Below are 24265 nucleotides of genomic sequence, written 5' to 3'. Positions count from 1 at the left end.
GATTTAAGCCAGAGATCCAGCAGGCTGTGCTTAATATGCCTTTTAATGGGCAACAGTTGTTTGGGCCGGAAGTGGATACAGCTATAGAGAAGCTCAAGAAGGACACTGACACGGCCAAAGCCATGGGCGCGCTCTACTCCCCACAGAGCAGAGGCACCTTTAGGAAGCCACACTTTAGAGGAGGGTTTCGAGCCCAAAGCACAGAACCCTCAACCTCACAGGCCAGACCCACATACCAGGGCCAGTATCAAAGAGGAGGCTTTCGGGGACAATATAGAGGTGGACAGTTCCCTAAAACCAGAGGGAAATTCCAAAGCCCAAAGACCCCACAAACTAAACAGTGACTTCAATGTCACAAATCCCCAACACAACGCCAGTGGGGGGGAGACTCCCAGATTATTACAAAAATTGGGAACAAATAACCACAGACTCGTGGGTCCTAGCCATTATCCAACATGGTTTTTGCATAGAATTCCTACAATTACCACCAAATGTGCCTCCAAGAACACACAACATGTCCAAACAGCACTTTGATCTATTACAACTAGAAGTCCAAGCGTTGTTACAGAAAGAGGCAATAGAACTGGTACCCACCATCAGAAAGGAACAGGTGTTTATTCCCTGTATTTTCTAATACCAAAAAAGGACAAAACTCTGAGACCCATCTTAGATCTCAGAACACTAAATCTTTACATCAAATCAGATCACTTTCACATGGTAACACTTCAAGACGTGATCCCCTTGCTCAAACAACAAGACTACATGTCCACATTAGATCTCAAGGATGCTTACTTCCATATACCCATACATCCTTCACACAGGAAATACTTGAGGTTTGTAATCCAAGGAGTACACTACCAATTCAAAGTGTTACCAATTCAAAGTGTTACCAATTCAAAGTGTTACCAATTCAAAGTGTTACCAATTCAAAGTGTTACCAATTCAAAGTGTTACCAATTCAAAGTGTTACCAATTCAAAGTGTTACCAATTCAAAGTGTTACCAATTCAAAGTGTTACCAATTCAAAGTGTTACCAATTCAAAGTGTTACCAATTCAAAGTGTTACCAATTCAAAGTGTTACCAATTCAAAGTGTTACCAATTCAAAGTGTTACCAATTCAAAGTGTTACCAATTCAAAGTGTTACCAATTCAAAGTGTTACCAATTCAAGATAACAACAGCACCAAGGGTATTTACAAAATGCCTTGCAGTAGTAGCCGCACATATCAGAAGACAGCACATACACGTATTCCCGTATCTAGATGATTGGTTAATAAAAACCAGCACTCAGAAACAGTGTCTTCAACACACAAAATACGTCATAGAAACCCTTCACAAACTAGGGTTCTCAATAAACTTCCTAAAATCACACTTACAACTGTGTCAAATACAACAATACTTAGGAGCGACAATCAACACAAAAAAAAGGGATTGCCACTCCAAGTCCACAAAGGTTACAAGCATTCCAAAACGTAATACAAAGCATGCACCCAAACAAACAATATCAAGTAAAATTAATGATGAAACTTCTAGGCATGATGTCTTCATGCATAGCCATTGTCCCAAATGCAAGATTAAACATGCGGCCCTTACAGCAGTGCCTAGCGACACAATGGACACAAGCACAGGGTCAACTTCAAGATCTAGTTTTGATAGACCGTCAAACACACACCTCGCTTCAATGGTGGAATCCTATAAATTTAAACCAAGGGCGGCCTTTCCAAGACCCAGTGCCTCAATACGTGATCACAACAGATGCTTCCATGGTAGGGTGGGGAGCACACCTCAACCAACACAGCATCCAGGGACAATGGGACACTCAGCAAAAACAACTTCATATAAATCAACTAGAACTACTAGCAGTGTTGCTAGCATTGAAAGCATTTCAACCACTAATAGCCCACAAACACATTCTTGTCAAAACAGACAACATGACAACAATGTATTACCTAAACAAACAGGGAGGGACACACTCATCACAGCTGTGTGTCTTAGCACAAAAGATTTGGCATTGGGCGATTCACAATCATATTCGCCTAATAGCGCAATACATCCCAGGAATTCAAAACCAGTTAGCCGACAGTCTCAGTCGAGATCACCAACAGATCCACGAATGGGAAATTCATCCCCAGGTACTATAAACCTACTTCCAAAACTGGGGAACACCGCAAATAGACCTATTCGCAACAAAAGAAAACGCAAATTGCCAATACTTCGCATCCAGGTACCCACACCCTCACTCCAAGGGCAATGCGTTATGGATGAGTTGGTCAGGGATATTTGCTTACGCTTTTCCCCCTCTCCTTCTGTATCTAGTAAACAAATTGAGTCAAAACAAACTCAAACTCAAACTAATACTAGTAGCACCAACTTGGGCACGCCAACCATGGTACACAACACTACTAGACCGGTCAGTAGTGCCTCATATCAAGCTACCAAACAGACCAGATCTGTTAACTCAACACAAACAGCAGATCAGACACCCGAATCCAGCATCGCTCAATCTAGCAATCTGGCTCCTGAAGTCTTAGAATTCGGACACCTAGACCTTACACAAGAATGTATGGAGGTCATCAAACAGGCTAGGAAACCTACTACAAGACAGTAGTTCGCAAGAGAGCAAACTCTCACACCTCAGGAGACGCACCACCTCCAGACAAGGAGAGTCACAAGTTCGACGCTGCGGGGAAAAGGGTTGCAGCACAAGCTGCCAACCAATGGCATATTGCCAACTCACAGGCACTGCTGGCAAGATATGATAGGGCTCATTGGGACGAAATGCAACATTTCATTGAACACTTACCCAAGGAGTTCCAGAAAAGGGCACAACAAGTGGTGGAAGAAGGACAAAGTATCTCAAATAATCAGATACAGTCAGCAATGGATGCAGCAGATACAGCTGCTAGGACAGTAAATACAGCAGTAACCATAAGGAGACACGCATGGTTGCGTATGTCAGGATTCAAGCCGGAAATACAACAAGCCGTGCTTAATATGCCTTTTAACGGACAGCAGTTGTTTGGGCCGGAGGTGGACACTGCTATCGAAAAACTTAAAAAAGACACTGATACGGCCAAAGCCATGGGCGCACTCTATTCCCCACAGAGCAGAGGCACATTTTGCAAAACGCAGTTTAGAGGGGGGTTTCGAGGACAAACTACAGAACCCACAACCTCACAAACAAGGCCCACTTATCAGAGCCAATATCAGCGGGGAAGTTTTCGGGGACAATATAGAGGGGGACAATTCCAAAAGAGTAGAGGAAAGTTCCAAAGTCCCAAAACTCCTCAAAACAAGCAGTGACTTCCAAGTCACAAATCCCCAACACCTAACACCTGTGGGGGGAAGGCTAACCAAGTTTTACAAACATTGGGAGGAAATAACTACAGACACTTGGGTCCTAGCAATTATCCAGCATGGTTATTGCATAGAATTTCACAAATTCCCTCCAAACGTCCCACCGAAAACACACTATGTCAAAACAACATATGGATCTTCTAGGACTAGAGGTCCAAGCGTTGCTACAAAAAGGAGCAATAGAATTAGTACCAATTCAACAGAAAAGAACAGGAGTTTACTCTCTGTACTTTCTCATACCCAAAAAGGACAAGACTGTTAAGACCCATATTAGATCTCAGAACATTAAATACCTACATCAAATCAGATCACTTTCACATGGTGACATTACAGGACGTAATCCCACTGCTCAAACAACAAGACTACATGACAACACTAGACCTAAAGGATGCATACTTCCATATACCGATACATCCTTCACACAGAAAGTACTTAAGGTTTGTATTCCAAGGGGTACATTACCAATTCAAAGTGTTGCCATTCGGGATAACAACTGCGCCAAGAGTTTTTACAAAATGCCTGGCAGTAGTAGCTGCTCATATCAGAAGGCAGCAAATATATGTGTTCCCGTACCTAGACGATTGGTTTATCAAAACCAACACGCAAGAACGGTGTTCACAACACACAAAGTATGTCATAGAAACCCTCCACAAACTAGGTTTCTCACTCAACTACACAGTCACACCTTCAGCCGTGTCAAACACAGCAATACTTAGGGGCGACAATCAACACAACAAAAGGGATTGCCACTCCAAGTCCGCAAAGGGTACAGGCATTTCACAGTGTAATACAGGCCATGTATCCAAAACAAAAGATACAAGTCAAGATGGTGATGAAACTACTAGGCATGATGTCCTCATGCATAGCCATTGTCCCAAACGCAAGATTGCACATGCGGCCCTTTCAACAGTGCCTAGCATCACAATGGTCACAGGCACAGGGTCAACTTCTAGATCTAGTGTTGATAGACCGCCAAACATACACCTCGCTTCAATGGTGGAACAATATAAATTTAAACCAAGGGCGGCCTTTCCAAGACCCAGAGCCTCAATACGTAATAACGACAGATGCCTCCATGATAGGGTGGGAAGCACACCTCAACCAACACAGCATCCAAGGACAATGGGGCACTCAGCAGAGACAGATTCACATAAATCACTTAGAACTACTGGCAGTGTTTCTAGCGTTGAAAGCATTTCAACCTATAATAAGACACAAACACATTCTTGTCAAAACAGACAACATGACAACGATGTATTATCTGAACAAACAAGGAGGAACACACTCAACACAGTTGTGTCTCCTGGCACAAAGAATATGGCATTGGGCGATTCACAACCGCATTCGCCTAATAGCACAGTATATTCCAGGGATTCATAATCAGTTAGCAGACAATCTCTCTCGGGATCACCAGCAGATCCACAAATGGAAGATTCACCCACAAATACTAAACACCTACTTCCAAAGATGGGGAACACCACAAATAGACCTATTTGCAACAAAAGAAAACGCAAAATGCCAAAACTTCGCATCCAGATACCCACAGGATCAGTCTCAGGGCAATGCGTTATGGATGAGTTGGTCAGGGATATTTGCATATGCTTTTCCCCCTCTCCCACTCCTTCCATATCTGGTAAACAAATTGAGTCAAAACAAACTCAAACTCATACTAATAGCACCAACTTGGGCAAGACAACCCTGGTATACAACACTACTAGACCTCACAGTAGTGCCTCATGTCAAACTACCAAACAGACCAGATCTGTTAACCCAACACAAACAACAGATCAGACACCCAAATCCAGCATCGCTGAATCTAGCAATTTGGCTCCTGAAGTCTTAGAATTCGGACATCTGGACCTCACACAAGAATGTATGGAGGTCATAAAAGAAGCTAGGAAACCAACCACAAGACATTGCTATGCAAATAATTGCAATAGATTTGTTTATTACTGCCATAATAAACAAATACAACCCTTACACGCATCTGCTAAAGACATCGTCCGCTACCTACTGCACTTACAAAAGTCAAAGCTAGCTTTTTCATCTATTAAAATTCATCTCACCGCTATTTCAGTTTATCTGCAAATTACGCATTCAACATCACTATTTAGGATCCCAGTCATAAAGGCTTTTATGGAGGGTCTGAAAAGAATTATCCCACCAAGGACGCCACCAGTTCCTTCGTGGAACCTTAACATTGTCTTAACACGGCTCATGGGTCCACCGTTTGAACCCATGCACTCATATGAGAAGCAATACTTAACATGGAAAGTAGCATTTCTAATTGCCATCACATCTCTAAGAAGAGTAAGTGAGATACAAGCATTTACCATACAAGAACCCTTTATTCAAATACACAAGCATAAAGTAGTTTTACGAACAAATCCTAAGTTCTTACCAAAAGTCATATCACCGTTCCACTTGAATCAAACAGTGGAACTACCAGTGTTCTTTCCAGAGCCAGATTCTGTAGCTGAAAGAGCACTACATACATTAGACATCAAAAGAGTGTTAATGTACTACATTGACAGAACAAAACAAATTCGAAAAACCAAACAATTGTTTGTTGCTTTCCAAAAACCTCATACAGGAAACCCAATATCCAAACAAGGCATTGCTAGATGGATAGTTAAATGCATTCAAACCTGTTATCTCAAAGCAAAAAGAGAACTGCCTATAACACCAAAGGCACACTCAACTAGAAATAAAGGTGCTACTATGGCCTTTCTAGGAAACATTCCAATGACTGAAATATGTAAGGCAGCCACATGGTCTACGCCTCATACGTTTACCAAACACTACTGCGTGGACGTGTTAACCACACAAGCCACAGTAGGGCAAGCAGTATTACGGACTTTGTTCCAAACAACTTCAACTCCTACAGTCTGAACCACCGCTTTTGGGGAGATAACTGCTTACTAGTCTATGCAAAGCATGTGTATCTGCAGCTACACATGCCATCGAACGGAAAATGTCACTTACCCAGTGTACATCTGTTCGTGGCATGGGACGCTGCAGACTCACATGCGCCCGCCCGCCTCCCCGGGAGTCTGTAGCCGTTTGAAGTTGATCTTGAACATTTGTAAATTTGTAAATATATCACTTTAAACCACATTATGTACATACATACTTACTCCATTGCATGGGCACTATTACCATAATACACAACTCCTACCTCACCCTCTGCGGGGAAAACAATCTAAGATGGAGTCGACGCCCATGCGCAATGGAGCCGAAAGGGGAGGAGTCCCTCGATCTCGTGACTCGAAAAAGACTTCTTCGAAGAAAAACAACTTGTAACACTCCGAGCCCAACACTAGATGGCGGGATGTGCAAAGCATGTGAATCTGCAGCGTCCCATGCCACGAACAGATGTACACTGGGTAAGTGACATTTTTCATATATATATATACTACACTCACACACACACACTACTCTGCATACTTCTGCCATTTAGTGTTGAGCCTTGACATTTGCAGTTTGTATTTCATCAAAGAAGATTAGAGCCGCAAGACCAGTTTTGAATCCCCCCTTAGTCCATAGTGCAGGACAAAGGCTTCCCCCTCAGGTTTTCTGCTCCGCGTGAGTAGTTTTAAGTGGAGTGTAGCGGCGAAGAAAAGTTTACTCTACATTGTAAAATGTGCGTTGAAAAGAGAGAAAAAAATTTGATCACTGCTAGCTTTTGGGGAGGAGAATGGGTACCTGTAAATCTAAAACAGTAAACGCTACAAACACATGGTTACCAGGTAAGTAACATTTCCTATTCGTAACCTGTCTGACTGTAGATGCACACTAGTGAGCAGATGATGCACATGTTTGAAGCAATGTTTTTAAACAGTTTGGCCAACTAAAGCCTGTAGACAGGCTTTAATGTCCATACTAGTCTAGTGGTTTGTGAATGTGAGGAGTCAACTAAGTGGCAGTTTTACAGATGTCTGCCAAAGGAATATCACCTGAGAATGCCTTAGTTAGCCCCTTTTAGTACATTGATTGCGTTCTAGGAAGCACAGGTAGAGCGAGCTTGTCCTCCACTTAATAAGTTGGTATGCATTTAACAATCTATTTCGGAGTGCCTGACTTGGAGATGAATTGGCTCATTTGAGGTTTGGCAAAGGCTAGAAAAAATATCTTGTCGTTGGAATACACTTTCACCCCAGGAAATAAGTTATCGGTTCTGAACTAAAGATTTCTGCAGGATTGTTGATGGTGGTAATTCCACATGCTAATTTGATAAACATTTGTGCCAAACACAAACTATTTTCATAATCTGTCACATTACTTAGAACATTACCACCCGGAATCAGCGAAGAAAGCCCACGTTATTGCAGCGAACTCTGACATCTAAATACTTCCCTGCAATCTAACTGTGATGTAGAGGTGATACTTGATTGGAATTATCTGTTTCCTTTTCGTTTACAGGTGGTTGAAGATGGCTATGAATTTTTTGCAAAACGACAGCTGGTCACCCTATTTTCAGCTCCAAATTACTGCGGAGAGTTTGATAATGCTGGAGGCATGATGAGTGTGGATGAAACCCTGATGTGTTCCTTTCAGGTATGATACATTTTAGTCATGACTAGCCTAAAATTGTACTTTTCTTTGCATTTGTTTGTTAATAGTGTGCAGAATTCTTACTATGCACTCATCCACTGTTATCATTCATTAAGTACTCTGTGCTTTAGCTGCTTCATGGCTCTTTGGCTTCACAAGACAAGTCCAAGTTAGGCTATCCAGATGAGACTGGCTGGTCATTGTCTTAATGTTGTCTGTGGTTCGGCTGATAAACCTTTAAAAGAGCTTTCGGGTTACCCTTATGATAGTAAAACCTTGTTATTATGGAATGTTATCACATTTATCTTCCACGTTAAATTGGTGCACATCTAGCTGCAGCCAGTCTTAAGCATTTGACTGGCTAAAGAGTTACTGAAGCAAGTTGTCAAGTAGAGTGACAGATACTTTCTGCCACTTTAGAACCAAATAAGCTCAAAGTGACAGAATAAAACATCAGCTTGTCAGCACCCTAAACGCCACTGTCCTCACCTCCCCACAAAGGCCACCATACCTTAGATTTTTGTTTTATTTTGTTTAACTGCACTCTGTATGAAAAACAAACTCACCGGAGCTCTACTGCAGCTTCTTCTGAATATTGATCTTGTAATCTATTGCTGGATTTTCATTTCCTTTCCCTTTGGGGAGTGCATCTCCAGTGGAGAACGATGCATGTTGAGTCTCCTCACAAGGAGCGCATTTACTGCCTCTCCTCAAAAGTCCAAAGACTGTAAGGTTTGCAGGAAATTATGTACATAAACTGTGAATGATTAAGAAGGTTCCCCCCCCCCCTCCCCCCCCCCCCCCCTGAGTCAGGCTGCCAGCAAACCAAGTGGGCGGAAAGCTGCTTCCTGTAGCAGGTTTAGTGTAACCACAGAGGATCGCAGATTGTTCATTACCATGGCCACACCTGTGTGTTCACACAGGCTCTATTCAAAGGGAGAAGGGCTTCCCATCTTTGATTTTGAGAATGAAGGACACAGTGGAATAGTTTGCAGTAGGGCAAAAGGAACTGCTGAAAAAGTGAGTAGGGTTGCCCTGGCAACTTTTACCATAATTCTTAGGCTGTGTCAATGAGCCACCCGCACACACCAGCTGGTGCCAGGATAAAACGTTGCATCCCCAGTAACCTTCCTTGGAAAAAGTTACTGGGCCTTTAAAAGAAGACTGGACCTGCTCTGTGACCTGAGAGGAGCCCTGTGGGGCTGCACCAAGGGTCAGTTTGTTGACCTCCTGTGACACAACAAACTGAGAGGCTTTCTCCTGAAAATGCCCAGCTGTCCAGTACAGCTGTACCTGAACTACTTTGCTGTTGGCTCCTGTCTGACCTGTGAGTGTACTCCTGTGGTTGTCTGGCCAACAAGAGAAAGTATGCAAACTTTGAAAACCTTTCCTCCATAGCTTTAAGGGGTCCCACAGGAAAAAGTATCTAATCAGCACTTCCATGGTGTCTGATTTAATTTCAGCTTCATCCCGTTCAAGGCTTCCATCACCTCTGGAAAAAAAACGACAAATTCTGGGCAGCAGCTACAATTTCAGCAGTGGCCCAATCAGAGTTGATTATTATTTTTATTTTTTCAAGTGAGTCACTTTCTGCATTGGGTTTTCGACAGGTTTACTAACTGTTTGACTTCCAAACTTTCAATCTGATCTGTGCTTTTTGGTACAGTTGTCTCTTAAATCTTTAAATATTCATGAAACTGGTTTCCCCCATCAGATTTTTATTGTCATTTTTGTTCAAATGTTTCCTTGATTAAAATAATACTGTGGTGTAATTTTATTGTTGTGTGACTCTTCTGTATATGCTCTTGTGGAAATACATTACACTTTGCCTTTGATTAAAGCCTGCCAGTTTGGAATCTCATTACTAGGAATTGAGCACAAGTTTATTGTATTAGATGTGTGACATCTAGTAGGTGGTGGCCTTATCCTTTGAGCTGTACACCTGCCCACCCCAAACAATCACTTTCCTACACTTCATATATAGGCTCCCTGACTTAGACACCAGTTTTCCCCAATCTCTGATTTTCACTGCATAATAGATTTACACCAGGGTCCTCTGAATATGATGCAGCAGCCTCTATAATCCGGCCTAATCCGGGTTTTGTTCCGGCTAACTAGCCAGTGCCTCATCTCCACCCAAGAGCAGGGATGACTGGGCAACCGGGCGCGTGACACAAATGTCTCCTCAGGAAAATCGTGATCCCTCAGATCTCATTCGTTTCTCTCAGTTACATTAGTCTCACATATGCAAGGACAATCCGAGGCAGAGTATAGTTCAATAAGGGTTTTGTATCTGCATCTTAGATAATAAAGTGTAAATTGCAATAACTAGGACAATGAAGCATGACAGGATTAAAATTGTGACAAGGAGTGTAAAACACAAAAATAACGCTACCATGTTGTCACTACGGTTTTTAAGAATAGTTCCTACCAAGACTGTTAGAGGACAGCATGTTAAGCTATAATTCTGCTCTTCAGGTTCCCCTGGGAAGACGACATCCCTGAGCAAGAGGCCTGTAGTCTACACATGCAGCTGCAGTGAAGCACTCCGCATACAGTCGTGGTCATCTGGTTGGAATCTCCCTCGAACTCACATGGGTCAAAGTAGTGTTTTTATAATAAAACAGCTGATGTTCCAAGAAAGGATCCCTACGTAAGAGTGTGAATGTTTCTGTGAACATTGGAGACAAAGCGTACTACTTTTGCCGGCAACTTATCTTACCGCAGCCTTGAGAAAAGCACAAAGGGAAGGAATCGATGGTAAAGTGAAAGAAATGCCCAAACCTCCAGAGGGTGTACGTCCCTTGAAAGCAAGTTAAAAAAGGTTTTTTGGGGGAGAGAGGCTGATGTAATTTTTAGAGTGGGGTGTGATCTTCTAGCCCCAATACCTCCTTTTTGCCAAAAAGCTAGGTCTACCAAGGGGCATGCCAAAACAGATAGGCAGCTACACTACCAGTCACAAATGGACAGCATTACAAACCACAATCTTAACCCTTCCGGTAAATGAGGGAGCTCAGCAGCTACAAAAGTTCAAGGAGCTGCTGGTACAGATCAGAGTGGAATGAAAGAAAAAGATCTATACTGCCCCTGAACATCCTTCCGTTGAGAATCAGGACTGGTTCGATGAATGTATGAAATAATTTAATTTTTTTTTTTTAAAAAGTTGTTGCTAGCTCTAAAGAACGGTCTGTCTGAAACCAACCGACTGTCTGGAACAGCTATTCCTTGATAGCAGGAAGCTGTATAAAGGGCTATTGAAGTATAAAAAGTAGCATCATTGGTACAAGCTCTGGCAAGATCTCTCGTATGCAGGATCCTCACGAAATCCAAAGAAATTCTGGGAATTATTCCGATTGGGCTGCAAAGGTCCTCCAAAGAACTTGGAAATGAACATTAGCCCACAACTCTGGATAGATCACTTTGCCACTCTGTACCAGACTGATGTGTAGGCTCTTTATACCTATGAGACTGCTGGATTCAGTTAGCAGCACCACCAGGTTGTGGGTAACTTAGTCCAATTCCACACCTTGTGACAACTGTCGGTTTAACCCTTTCGGCCAGCTGGCAGTATCTCACCAGTGCCTGGAAGTGGTGATTTGTGGTAGTCATGCACATGACATTCTGACTTCTCAAGAGAAATCATGGTGGAACATATTAAATCCTTATCTCCCAGTTTTATTCAAAGCAAGGATTGGTTCAAAATACTTTTTTGAATCAATTGTTCTAGATAAAATGGCATGTACTGCAATGATTAGGATGATAAAACATAAGGCGGTGACAAAGAAAGTGAAACATTAAGTCCCACCATAGTATCAGAATGCTGGTTGTTGGAATTCCTACCTACGCCACTAAATTACTATATAAGAGCACAGCAGTGTTGGCCCTAATCCACCCTTTAGAATCCCTAGGAAGACACCATCCCCCATGCCTGAATTTGGTAGTAGGAAAGAAGATTGTTAGTCTGCTGAGAGTCCGTTCTCATGTAGCCAGAGAAAGACATCCAGTCTCAGCAGACAGCTGCAATAAAGCGACAGCATGTGGTGGCAAACTTCTGGCTATAACTCTCCTAACATATGGGGGGCACAGAGATGTTTCATGATAAAACAACTAATGTTCTAGGAAAACTGTCCTTCATAAAACACGCATGTTTCCATGAAGTGGCAGAAACTGTGGTGGTCCACTTTGTCCTGGTAACATATTGGAGAAGGCCTTGAGCAGAGCACAGAATGAGAATGTCAGAGTACAAAGAATGAAAACCGTTTCTGTGCTAAAAGTATACAAGATAAAGAAAAATAAAACACCACCGCAGAAGAGCTTATGCTCAGAAAATAAAAATTAATAAAATGAATTGCAATTAGGCTAAAGGGCACAGGCTGCAGGCCTTTGGCTAAAATAATGTGCCTATGAAACTACTAGGGTACCCTCACAACAAGAGAGACAACGACACCTTGCTGCATGGGGCAAATGACCTACGAGTCTAACATATGACGTACGGGGGAACCCCAACCCAATTGAGGCACCTCCATCAGACGGTTGTAGCGGGGAACCAGATTTAAAACTAATAATGAGTATGAATTTGCAAAACAGCATATCTCAGACCATGCATCAACTACAATAGTTACCATAATTCCTGGTATTCCTTTGATTCCAAAGCAACTGCAAGAATTTAGTGAAAAGAAAGTTGCCCAAATGATCTTGGCTCATAAACCTTACAAGGCAGCCGGTCCGGATAAACTTTCTTCAAACGTTTATCGCAACCATCTACCATTATGCTTACCAATCTTTTCTTGCTCCTAAAATAACATCTGGCCTCAAGAAGATAGTCCTTCATCATGGAGAAAATCAATAATTGTGACTCTAAGCAAAAAAGGCTCCAGGGACCTTGTATCCAATTATTGTCCGATTTTACTGCTCAATGGTATGGGCAAAATAGTTGGAAAACTGTTGCTATCCCGCTTGGACAAGTGGCTGGAAGAAAGAGGCAGTAGACAAAGTATTCAAACTGAATTTAATCTGTTCAAAATACACCTGTTTAAAACAAAAAAAGGCTTTGCTTTATCTTGTATTTGTTGATCTCCAAACAGCATTTGACAGTGTGTCTCGCCCCACATTCTGGCAAATCTTAAGACAGATGAGAGTCCCAGAAAAGATCCTGAAGCTACTAAGCCACTTGCACCCCGGTAACACCGGTAGGGTCAGATACAGCACTAGAGGCGAATACACCAGAAATCCCAATTCAGCAAGGAGTAAAACAAGGATGGGTCTTAGCATCGACCCTCTTTAACTATTATATAAATGTTGATGTAAACATCTTGAAAGATCTCTCTCAACGTGCCTAAGTTAAGCAATTAATGTATACCCTAGTGGCTTTTGCTGACAATGTGGAGTTGTTGGCTAGAATAGAGATATCGGTGCACCGTTTGCTGGAAGGTTTTGAGTCTTTTTTGCACCGCCAGAATATTGACCATCAGCACCAGCAAAACAAAATATATGGTCCTCAATCAAGAGCAGAAACTGCAAGCCACTTTCAAGGTCCATAATCTATCTCTGGACCAGGTATCTACATATGACTTTCTGGTTACTCGTGTGGATGGCAAAATCTGGTGGATCCCGCAGATTTCCAAAAACAACAGTGTCCTGGCTCAGCAAGCTGGAGTGCTGCTGAGATTCACAAAATCCTGTGGTAATCACTCAGTTGGGGGTTGAGATTTGGAGACATAAGAAGACTCAGGCAGTACAAATCACTGAAAATAACTTCATAAGACCGTTACTTCACCTGGGATGTGGAACACCAATGGATGCCGCTAGAATAGAACTATGTATTTGAAAAACGAGGATTACACCGCATTGACACCTTGAAATATTGGTTTCATATATGGTATAAGGCGGAACTTGCATCATATTGATCCACATTAATAGACATTATGAAGTTACATCGCCACAAGTTACCATGGTTCACCCATCTGCCAAAGTTCTTGGTCAATATTGGCCTAAAAGTATTCTGGCTTCGCCCTGAAACAATCACAAAGGACAGTCTTGATGTGGCTAAGAAGGCATACTGGGATCATAGTAATCAAGTGAAGTATAACCAACCAGGCCCCTTGTTAAAACACTATTTGTCACATAATCAAGAGCGGGCTCCTGTTTTCATTGATGATATCTACCCAGTATAAAAGAAGATACCTTTACCTAAATTTTGGAGTGGGAACATTGCCGGTGGATTTAGTAACCAAAAAGTGGTCTTTAAATTCTGATGAGGGGACAGATCATTATCTGTGTTCTTTGGGTGGTTGAGAAACATTATCCCACTTCCTTCTGCTGTGCCCCCTTTTCCTAAAGTTCAAGGTCAGAAAGTGTGAGGCTGAGGCTTTGTGTATGAGATTGGACGACAGACATTGTGCTGGTTGTCTCATCCTATATCTATGCAGCATGGAAACAAAGAGCAGAAGCGCATAGAAATGTTGTACGTAGATAGACGACGCTTATAAAGCGGTGGCTACTGAATCTTCCCATCCTTTGCTTGGTATCCAGTAAAGCTTATAGGAAACTGTGCCCTTCGTGGGGTTTGCATACTGAATTCTGATTTATTGTTTGAACAAACTACCCCAGCACGATTCCAACATCCAGTGAACAGCACCAAAGCACGTTTATAACGTAATTGAAAAAATTAGAAGAAACAGAACTATGGAATGCTAAAAGTTATGTAATTGGTAATCTGTGCAGGGCACATCATTAAGCGAGATGATTATCAAAAGTAATTTTCTCTTGTGGTATTCCCAATGTCAAGGTATGCTGAAAACTTGTTCTTTTCGGCGGCTGCTGATGGGCTCATTGCTGGAGGCCAGGCAAATGTACCAGCATTTTACGCCTAATACACTCTAAAACCATGTTTCTGATGGATACAACTACCTGTGGATTCCTCACCTTATGAATTTTCCCAATGCGCCAGCATTCAATGGAAATTTTCTGCCTAGCTCCCCACAGCGACTAGGACGTCATAATTGCATGGGTCCGCACGCGACTCCATCTGACGTCATTGTGGCAATAAGTCCTCGCTGGTGTGCTGACATCCGTTCCCTTTTTTCCACGCCTTCAACGCTAACTGTTTTTTCCTAGCTCTTGAACAGTTTCTGTTTCAAGGATTTGTTTTTGTTACAATATCACCACTGAAAAAATCGGGCTTTAAGACTTGTTATGAGTGCGTGGGTCGCAAGTCAGTTATGGATCCTCATGAGAACTGCTTGTGGTGCCTGAGCTCGGACCACGACATGGAGGGGTGCGTGTCCTGCCAGCGGATGAACCCGAAGGACTTCAAGGAGAGAGAGAGACTAAGCTCTGCTTGGCAAAAGCTAAGAAGGAGCATAGGGCTCATCGAAGGTATAAGGACTATCGCGGTTCATCTTCGCATAAGTCCTCGGTCGCATAACAATTGGCGCCGGAATGATTCTCGGCGCCATTCTTCCAGGTATCGGTCTCGGTCCCCTCAGAGATGGCTCCGTACAGCATGGGAGATCAGTCCAACGGTGACGCCTCAGAGCCCACAGGCTTCTCGGTGCTGATGTTGATAGAGATCTTGGAGTCCCCCGCGAGCTCTCTGGCTCACTTTTCTCTTGTGTCCACTCATGGTCAGGAGTCGGGTGTGCAGGTTTTGCAATCTGTTCAAGTGCCTCATGAGGAGCAGAGGTTTCCTGCCTTCCCGACTCCAGGTGCGGATCGATCAGCGTTCCTCAGTGCTATGTTTAGCATTTTCAACAGAGCTGTGGCCCCTGCTGGTGCACCGGCTGGTCCCACAGGTCCATTAGCTGTCACGCTGGGTTCACCAGCATTGTAGAAACCGGCCCTGTTTCTACCCTTCTATCCAGGTGAAGGTGCTGGTTCAGCGCAGATGACGTCAGCACCCTGGATGATGATGCCGACTGCACCATCGGCTAATTCTCTGTCCGCTGCATTTGGAGGCCAGACTGAGGTCGAGAATGAGGGCCTTGAGGCTCTTGGAGGAGCAGGATTATCGGCAACAGGTGTTGTAAGAAGGGGAGATTCCTGAGCCTATGGGTTCATTTCAGGGCCTGGACTCCGCAAGTGGCCTGGATACATCCCCTGAGTGGGATTTTTTCATCCTCTGGTGAGCTCACAGCGGAGGCAGCATTACCACAGCGTGATAAGAAAGGCTGCTGAGTTGGTGGACCTTCCTTTACCATCATCGGAGGCGAAGACAGAAATTCTGACTGAGGTGTTGCATCCTTCGCTACGTCTTCTGAGCCCCTCCTTTCTTTTAATGATGCCCTTACTCAGCCCATTCTAGACATTTGTATGAAGCCTGTCACGACTTCAGTGGTTTCCAGGGCTGTGGCTAGGAGGTACAGAGTTGCTCCAGGGGATCTGCAGTTTCTGTCTCAGCATCCAGCACCTGAGAGCTTGGTGGTGCAAGCCTTTTGTTCTGCCCGGTCTGCACCTGGTTTGTTCCCTGCTACTCCATCAGATAGTCTAAGCGATTGGAGCAAACAGCAAAGAAGGGCTTCTCCTCGTGCAGTATGGCCTTGAAGTCTGTCAATGCTGTGTGTGCTGGGGAGGTATATTCAAGCCCTGATGGGCACGCCAAGAGCTGCTGTGCCAAGCTTGCCTCAGGATGTACAGGGGCTGTTTGAACTCCTGTTGGACAGTCAGCGGTGGCCAAGCAGGTTATTCAGTCTGGTTTGGATACAGCAGATTCTGTTGTCAGGGCAATGGGCACTTCAGTGGCGATCAGGAGGGATGCGTAGCTCAGGTCTTCTGGCATCTCCATGGATGTTCAGACAACTCTGTTGGACCTTCCGTTTGATGGCGAGAAGCTGTTTAGGTCCAAAACCGTCTCGGCTTTGGAGCGTTTTAAATACAGCAGGGCTACTGCAAAGTCCTTGGGGACTCCAGGTTTCAGCGTCCACACCCTTTAGATCTTTTCGGTGGTTCAGGGGTTTAGGCTGTGGTCCTCTTTTCGTGGAAGGCCACATTCCAGCGTGCAGCAGCCTGCCAACCCTCTCTATAGGTCTTTTTAGAGGGTGGGGGAATGTTAAAACACGAGGAGCCACTCAGCAGCCTCCCGTCTCATCTTCCTCTGGGGGAACCCTTCAAGGAAAGCAGCCCTAGTTTTCTCTCCATATTGCATCATACTTCTCCCGTAAGGGGAAGGCTATTTCATTTTCTCCACGAGTGGGAGTTAATCACATCACTCTTGGATGCTGAATATTGTGTGGAAAGGTTTTGCCCTTCCTTTTCGGGAGTTTTCCCCCCTCCCATCCTTCCCTGTCATTTGTTTTGCAAGGAAGATCATCTCCTGTTGCTTCAACAGGAGGTGCAGGTCCTTTTGTTAAAGGGTGCCATGGAGTTGGTTTCAGGGCAGGAGAAGGGTCATTAGAGGCCTATCCTGGATCTGAGGATTTAGAATTGGTTCCTCAAACAACAGAAGTTCAAAATCATGATCCTAGCACAGGTGCTTCTTACGTTGAACTAGGAAGACTGGATGGTGTCTGTCGACTTGCACGATACTTATTTTCATATTCCTATTCTGAATTCGCAAAGGAAGTATCTCCGGTTTGTGGTAGAGTCGCAGCACTACCAGTTTGCAGTCCTTCCTTTTGGTCTTACTTCTGAACCTCGAGTCTTTATGAAGGTGATGGTAGTGGTTGCAGCGGACCTCAGAAGGATGGGAAAATCTATATCTGGACGATTGGCTGTTCAAAGCTGGGTCCCCAGAGCACATGCTGCATCCCTTGCACGTGACAAACCAGTTGCTCAACCATGGCTTTACGGTAAATGTGCCCAAATCTAAGCTGGAGCCCTCTCTGCACCTCCTGTTCATAGGGGCAGTACTGGACACAACATTGAATCGGGCCTACCCTCCTCAGAGGATTCAGGACATTCAGACGTTGATTCCAATGTTTCAAAAGGGAGTGGCTGTTCCGGTCCTCGAGGTCTTACCTCTGCTCGGTCTGTTGGCTTCCTGCATTCTGTTGGTCACTCATGCACATTGGCACATGACTGCTCTCCAGTGTTGCCTCCACAAGCAGTGGTTTCAACACAAAGGGGATCTCGAGGAGTCGATAACTATCTCCAGAGACGCTGCAGTGGATCTACAATGGTGGGCTAAGGACAGCAACCTTTCCCAAGGAAGGCGGTTTTGTCTCCCACCTCCGGTGGCCAAGGTCATAACGGATATTTCCACTCTAGGGTGGGGAGCTCATCCAGGGGACTTGGAGATCAAAGGTCATTGGTCTCCAGTGGAACAGATGTTTCACATCAATCTGTTAGAATTACGGGCAATACGTCTGGTTCTCAAGGCCTTCCTCCGTCCCTTCGCAGTCTGTCAGTTTAGGTCTTGACGGACAACACTATTGCGATGTGGCACATCAACAAGCAGGAAGGAGTTGGGTCATACCTTCTCTGCAGAGAGGCTCTGAGGCTCTGGTCCGGGGCACAGGACCATCGGATTTGCAAGGTAGCAAACCATCTGACCGGAGTTCTCAACATATGTGCCGACGGTCTCAGTCGGCATTTCTCGGCCAATCACGAGTGGCGTCTCCATCCAGACCTGGTTCTTCATATCTTCCGGCTGTGGGGATTTCTCCAGATAAACCGGTTTGCCACTCAGGAGAACGAACACTGCCCGTCGTTCTGCAGACGCCAGTATCCGGTGCAGGGGGCATTGGGGGACGCGTTTCAGATGTCTTGGTGCGACCAGTTGCATTACGCGTTCTTCTACACCCCTCCCAATACCTTTGATTCCTCGAGTTCTGAGGAAGATTCGTCAAGATCGGGCTCAAGTCATTTTAATAGCCCCAGATTGACCAAGAAGGGTGTGGTACACAGACCTTCTCCAACTTTCACTGTGCTTACCGCTCCATCTCCCTTACAGGGTAGACCTCCTCTCGCAGGGGCAGGTTCTACACCCCCACCACCAGAGCCTGCACCTACATGCCTGGAGATTGAACGTGGCAATCTGAGTTATTTTCTCTCCCTCCCGAAGCGGTGGATGTTCTCACCCAGGCGACACTCCACCAAGACTGTCTATGCCAACGGATGGGCAAAATTTGTTACTTGGCGTGGAGAGGCAAATTGATCCCTTAAAGGTCCATTTGTCTGATATTTTGCCTTTTTCCCTTTGCTTGGCACAGAAGGGTTGTGCAGTTGCGACTGTGAAGGGTTATTTGTCAGCGCTGTCTGCCTTTCTTTGCCTTCTTGATCAGCCTTCCTTGTTTAAGTCCCCTATAGTTATTAGGTGCCTTAAAAACTTCACTAACTAACAAGTTTCCTCCCACTACGTTTGTCATACCTCAGTGGTATTTGAATTTGATTCGGACTTTTTTGATGGGTTCACCGTTTGAGCCTATGCATTCTTGCCCGTTGAGACTTTGTTTTAAAAACAGTTTTCCTATCAGCTATCACGTCAGCTAGATGTGTGAGTGAGCTTCAGGCTCTTAGTGTGAAACCTCCTTCTACAACCTTTCATGCTGACAAGGTGGTGCTGAGAACCAGGGTCGCTTTTCTTCCTAAAGTGGTCACTCCCTTTCATATGGATCAGTCTATAACACTCTCGTCCTTTTACCCTCCTCCCCATCCGTCGAAGGAGGAGAAAAGACTTCAACGCTTGGATCCAAGAAGGGCTCTGAGTTTCTACATCGAGAGGAAAACAGATTTTAGAGTTGATGGTCAAAATTTTGTTGGAAATGTCAGCAAGATGAAGGGCAGAGCCTTCCACTATAGAACTCTTTCTTGGTGGGTCATTCTTTGCAAAAAGATTTGTTATTCGCTAGCAAAGAAGGTTCCTCCTGAAGGTATAAAGGCCCATTCCACCAGGGCTACGTCTGCCACTTCAGCATTGGCTAGAGGTGTCCCAGTTGTTGAAATTTGTAAGGCCGCAACTTGGGCTTCCCTCCACACTTTCACGAAGCATTATTGCTTAGACTCAGAAGTTCGGAGGGATGGCCATTTTGCACGTTCTGTTTTGCAGGATTTCTTCATTTGACCAGTCAGGTACCCACCTCCGAGTGCAGGACTGCTTTGGGATTCTATTTATAAGGTAAGGAATCCACAGGTTGTTGTATCCATCAGAAGAACAAGTTACTTACCTTCGGTAACGCTTTTTCTGGTGGATACAGTAGTTACCTGTGGATTCCTCACAGTCCCGCCTGCCTCCCCTTTGCCTGTCTGGTCATACCCGAGACTTCCTTTATTATAAATGTATATGTTTTTTTGTTGGTTTCTTTTGGGTGTTTTTATATAAAGATATTGTGGTTTATATTTGTATTTGGATTGGTATATATTCTTGTGAGGTCGGTATTCACCTGTTTGCCTTGAAGGCACGTAAAAAATGGTGAAACTGATGTCAGCACGCTGGCAAGGACTTCTTATTGCCACAATGATGTCAGCTGGAGTTGCAAGCGGAGCCGTGCAGTTATGACGTCCTCGTAAACATGGGGAGCTTGGAAGAAAATTTCAGTTGAATACTAGCGCATTGTGAGAATTCATAAGGTGAGGAATCCACAGGTAGCTACTGTATCCACCAGTAAAAGCATTACCGAAGGTAAGTAATTTGTTCTTCGTGACAGCTGCTGTTGGGCCCATCACTGAACGAGCAAAATGCACTAGCACTTTATGTTCAGTGTATTTTGGAATGCCAGTCAGCTATACTTTGGGGATCTAGCTTTAATATTTCATTGCACTTTGTCTAGTGCCCTTTAGAAAACTAGCCAGCCATACTTTTTTTTTGTTTTTTTTTTTTTTTTAACCTTGATCTAGCTACAATATTTTCCGCATTAACAGAGTTTGCACTAGCTGAGATCTTTTTGCTTCACCTGGGACCAATGTATTTTTAAATGCTGAACCACAATCTGGTCAAATTGAAAAAATGAATTATCCTCTTTGATGATTATACTGTATCATTTTTAATGGAGGAATTGTATTCACTGAGGCAACTTCATAGTCCTCCATGGTAGGCCCAAGGGACACTCCAAAACCAGCTCAGGGGAGACCACCAGTATTTTGCAGGGCCAGATAGTTATCAAAATATATGCCAGTAAGAGGGAGAAGATTGCCTGCCTCACTGCTGTAATCATGGTAAACTATGATGGACATCTGTACACGGTCTGAATCAGTGCCAAAAAACCTCTAAAGCCTGCTATGAACTGCTGCAGTTTAATTCCGGATTGGACCAAAATGGCTTTCAATTTAGAAAAATTGGCCTTTTTTTTGTGTTTGTAAATAATCCAAAGTCTACACCAGTTGCCCTACAGCACCCGACGAGGCCTTTGGTGGAGGACTAGGTTTAGCTGTTTCCAAGACATTAGGAAAAGGTTAAAAGTGGTTGACAAGTGCAGGGAATGGAGCAGCCAGCAGAAGCTTGTTGGGGTCCCCAAAGGCCTGGCCAGAAGGTGCTCCCGATTGAGCCAGAGTGTAGCAGAACATTCTGAGCATAACCAGGGTGAAAGCCACAAGAAGTGTGGGGTCAGGCCAGATCTATAAATTCTGGTAATGGAGCAAGGGCGCCAGGCCTGAAACCAGCACTGGTTGCATCCCTACCAAAACATGCTCTAAAGACTACCTCAAGACCGGAGTCTGGTAACAAAGCAGACTGGAAGGTCTACCCTTCGAGCAGGAGCCAAGAATCCCCTTTGTGATGTCTGTTGTTTTCATCCCTGGAGGAATTGTCCTGGTCAGTGGCCAGCTTTCTTGTAAAGCCCACACCAAGAAGAACTTTGCCTCCAACTCCTCAATGGCCTTTGGATGCACTGGGCCACACTTCTTACCTAATTTTATAATGTTAGACTCTAGACCGGAGACCAAACCGGTAAGAGAGAAACATCTGCAATAGGACTAACATGTTCAAACCCAGGAGACACTGTAACAATCACTGCAAGGAAAAACACTGAGAGGATATATTCCAAAGGGAGGAGCTCCACTTCTGGAAAAGCCCAGAAAAAGTAACTGATGTCATTGTTGTGCTGGGGTGGTGCCTTATCGGGATCTGTGCGGGCACATTCAGAGTAGATTCTGTAACTGAGTATAAGTCAAAACAACGCATCTCAGAATAGCCATTTCAATTTTCTAGATTGTCTAGCACCTGACTGACATTCAATACATGAGGAGCCTGTAGGTAATGTGTCCCACCACAAAGGTAAATAACTTGTTCAACAGCTCCAGTGTCTAGTCAGACTCCAGAGCAGACACTCCATTAGGTGAGGTTCTATAGATTATATATATATATATAATTTTTTTTTTTAAACCCTTCTCTCGCTTTAGTTTCCTCATCTCCTCTAGCTAGGGAATGAATGTGCTTGCGATTATTTTTTTTGTTAAGCTATATTCAGTTATATGTATATATGTGTGTGTGTGTGTGTATATATATATATATAATATTTAAATGTTCGATGGCATGTGTAGCTGCAGATTCACATGCTGTGCATTATCCTGCCATCTAGTGTTGGGCTCTGAGTGTTACAAGTTGTTTTTCTTCAAAGAAGTCTTTTCGAGTCACGAGACCGAGGGACTCCTCCCTTTCGGCTCCATTGCGCATGGGCATCGACTGCATCTTAGATAGTTTTTTTTCCGCCATCAGGTTCGGACATGTTCCTCTTCGCTCCGTGTTTCGGTTCGGAAAAGTTAATTAACAAACGGAAAATTAGACGGTATTGTTTGCGCTCGGTATCGGGTTAGTGATAGCACATCGACACCGAAGAAAAGAAGAGCTCCGGCAGCCCTTCGGGGCTTCCACTCCTCGGCGGGGCCTGGTCGGCCTGACCGCGTGCGTCTTCAAGTCTCATGGAACAGACCCCATTCCGCTTCTGCCCCAAATGCCACACTAAGTATCCTTATACAGACCAACATTTGGTCTGTAATTTGTGTTTGTCCCCCGAACACAGAGGATACGTGCGAGCCCTGTCGGGCATTTCGGTCGAAGAAGACTCTGCGGGACCGGAGAGCTCGAAGACTTCAAATGGCGTCGACACCGGCCGGACACCCCGACGTCGAAGAAGAGGAGACATTCTCCATTCCAGACTCGGACGAGCCCGAGAGTGAGCAGCCGACGAGGCAACAAACCGTGAGTAAACCAGCCCTGGCAAAAACTCACTCGAAAATCATAATGGCCCAGGGGACGCCACCGCCGACAGGCCATGGCTTTACCCGAAAGCACGGTGACCAAGCATCGGCACCGAAAAAGGCTTCACAGCAGCCGAAGACATCCGACTCCGGTAGAGATACCGGCTCCGACCAGATCCGGCACCGAGAAATCGGTACCCGAAAGCCAAAAAGGTTTCTTCGGAGCCGAAAAAGACTACTGAAAAGGTTTCGGTGCCGAAACACCCAGCCTCGGAGCCGAAACAAAGCTCCTATACGGACGAACAGGGCCTTTCCTCACAATTACAAGGCCACAGGTTTGAACAAGAACTGGGGATGGGAGAGCCAGACCATACCCAGAGGAGGCTCCATATACAGAAAGACACTGGGAAAATAAGTACACTTCCCCCAATTAAGATGAAGCGGAAGCTCGCATTCCATGAGGCGGAAATGCAGCCAAAAGCAAAAGTGGCTAAAGAAAAAACACCACCACAGTTTTCTCCAAGCCATAGCCACCGGCCTCACCACATCTGTCCCCAATAGCAACACCCCCAATGGTGCAGTCACCAACGCACACAGGGATGAGCCAAGATGACCCAGATGCATGGGATCTGTACGATGCACCAGTCTCTGATAATAGTCCGGATTGCTACCCGGCAAGGCCATCACCACCGGAAGACAGTACTGCTTACATGCAGGTGGTTTCCAGGGCAGCTACTTTTCATAACGTAGCATTGCATTCAGAACCTATAGAAGATGGCTTCTTGTTCAATACCCTGTCATCAACACATAACCAATACCAAAGTTTGCCAATGTTACCAGGCATGTTAAAACATGCCAAATAGGTGTTTCAAGACCCAGTCAAGAGTAGAGCCATCACACCTAGGGTGGAAAAGAAATATAAACCTCCCCCTACGGACCCTGTATACATTACGCAACAGCGGACTCCTGATTCAGTGGTAGTGGGAGCAGCCCGGAAAAAGGCAAACTCACAAACTTCTGGGGACGCACCACCACCCGACAAAAAGTCGGAAATTCGATGCAAAAGGGTGGCAGCACAGGCAGCCAATCAATGGCGAATTGCCAATTCGCAGGCTCTATTGGCAAGATACGACAGGGCACATTGGGACGAAATGCAACATTTCATTGAACACCTTCCCAAAGAGTTCCAGAAGCGTGCCCAACAGGTTGTAGAGGAGGGCCAAACCATCTCCAACAATCAAATAAGGTCGGCTATGGACTCAGCAGACACGGCGGCCAGAACAGT

The 24265-nt window shown here is 44.6% G+C and overlaps 1 protein-coding gene across 1 annotated transcript in view; it reads left to right on the top strand.

Annotated features, from left to right (window-relative positions):
• PPP1CB (protein phosphatase 1 catalytic subunit beta) overlaps window positions 1-24265 on the top strand; it is a 261084-nt gene that overhangs the window by 221763 nt on the left and 15056 nt on the right. Inside the window, exon 7 of the mRNA XM_069236214.1 lies at window positions 7780-7914. Coding sequence (XP_069092315.1) covers window positions 7780-7914 — 135 coding nt within the window. The remainder of the gene's footprint in view (window positions 1-7779; window positions 7915-24265) is intronic.

This window comes from Pleurodeles waltl, chromosome 5 (assembly GCF_031143425.1).
Source record: "Pleurodeles waltl isolate 20211129_DDA chromosome 5, aPleWal1.hap1.20221129, whole genome shotgun sequence".
Lineage (NCBI taxonomy): Eukaryota > Metazoa > Chordata > Amphibia > Caudata > Salamandridae > Pleurodeles > Pleurodeles waltl.
This window is presented reverse-complemented; position numbering and strand designations above follow the sequence as displayed.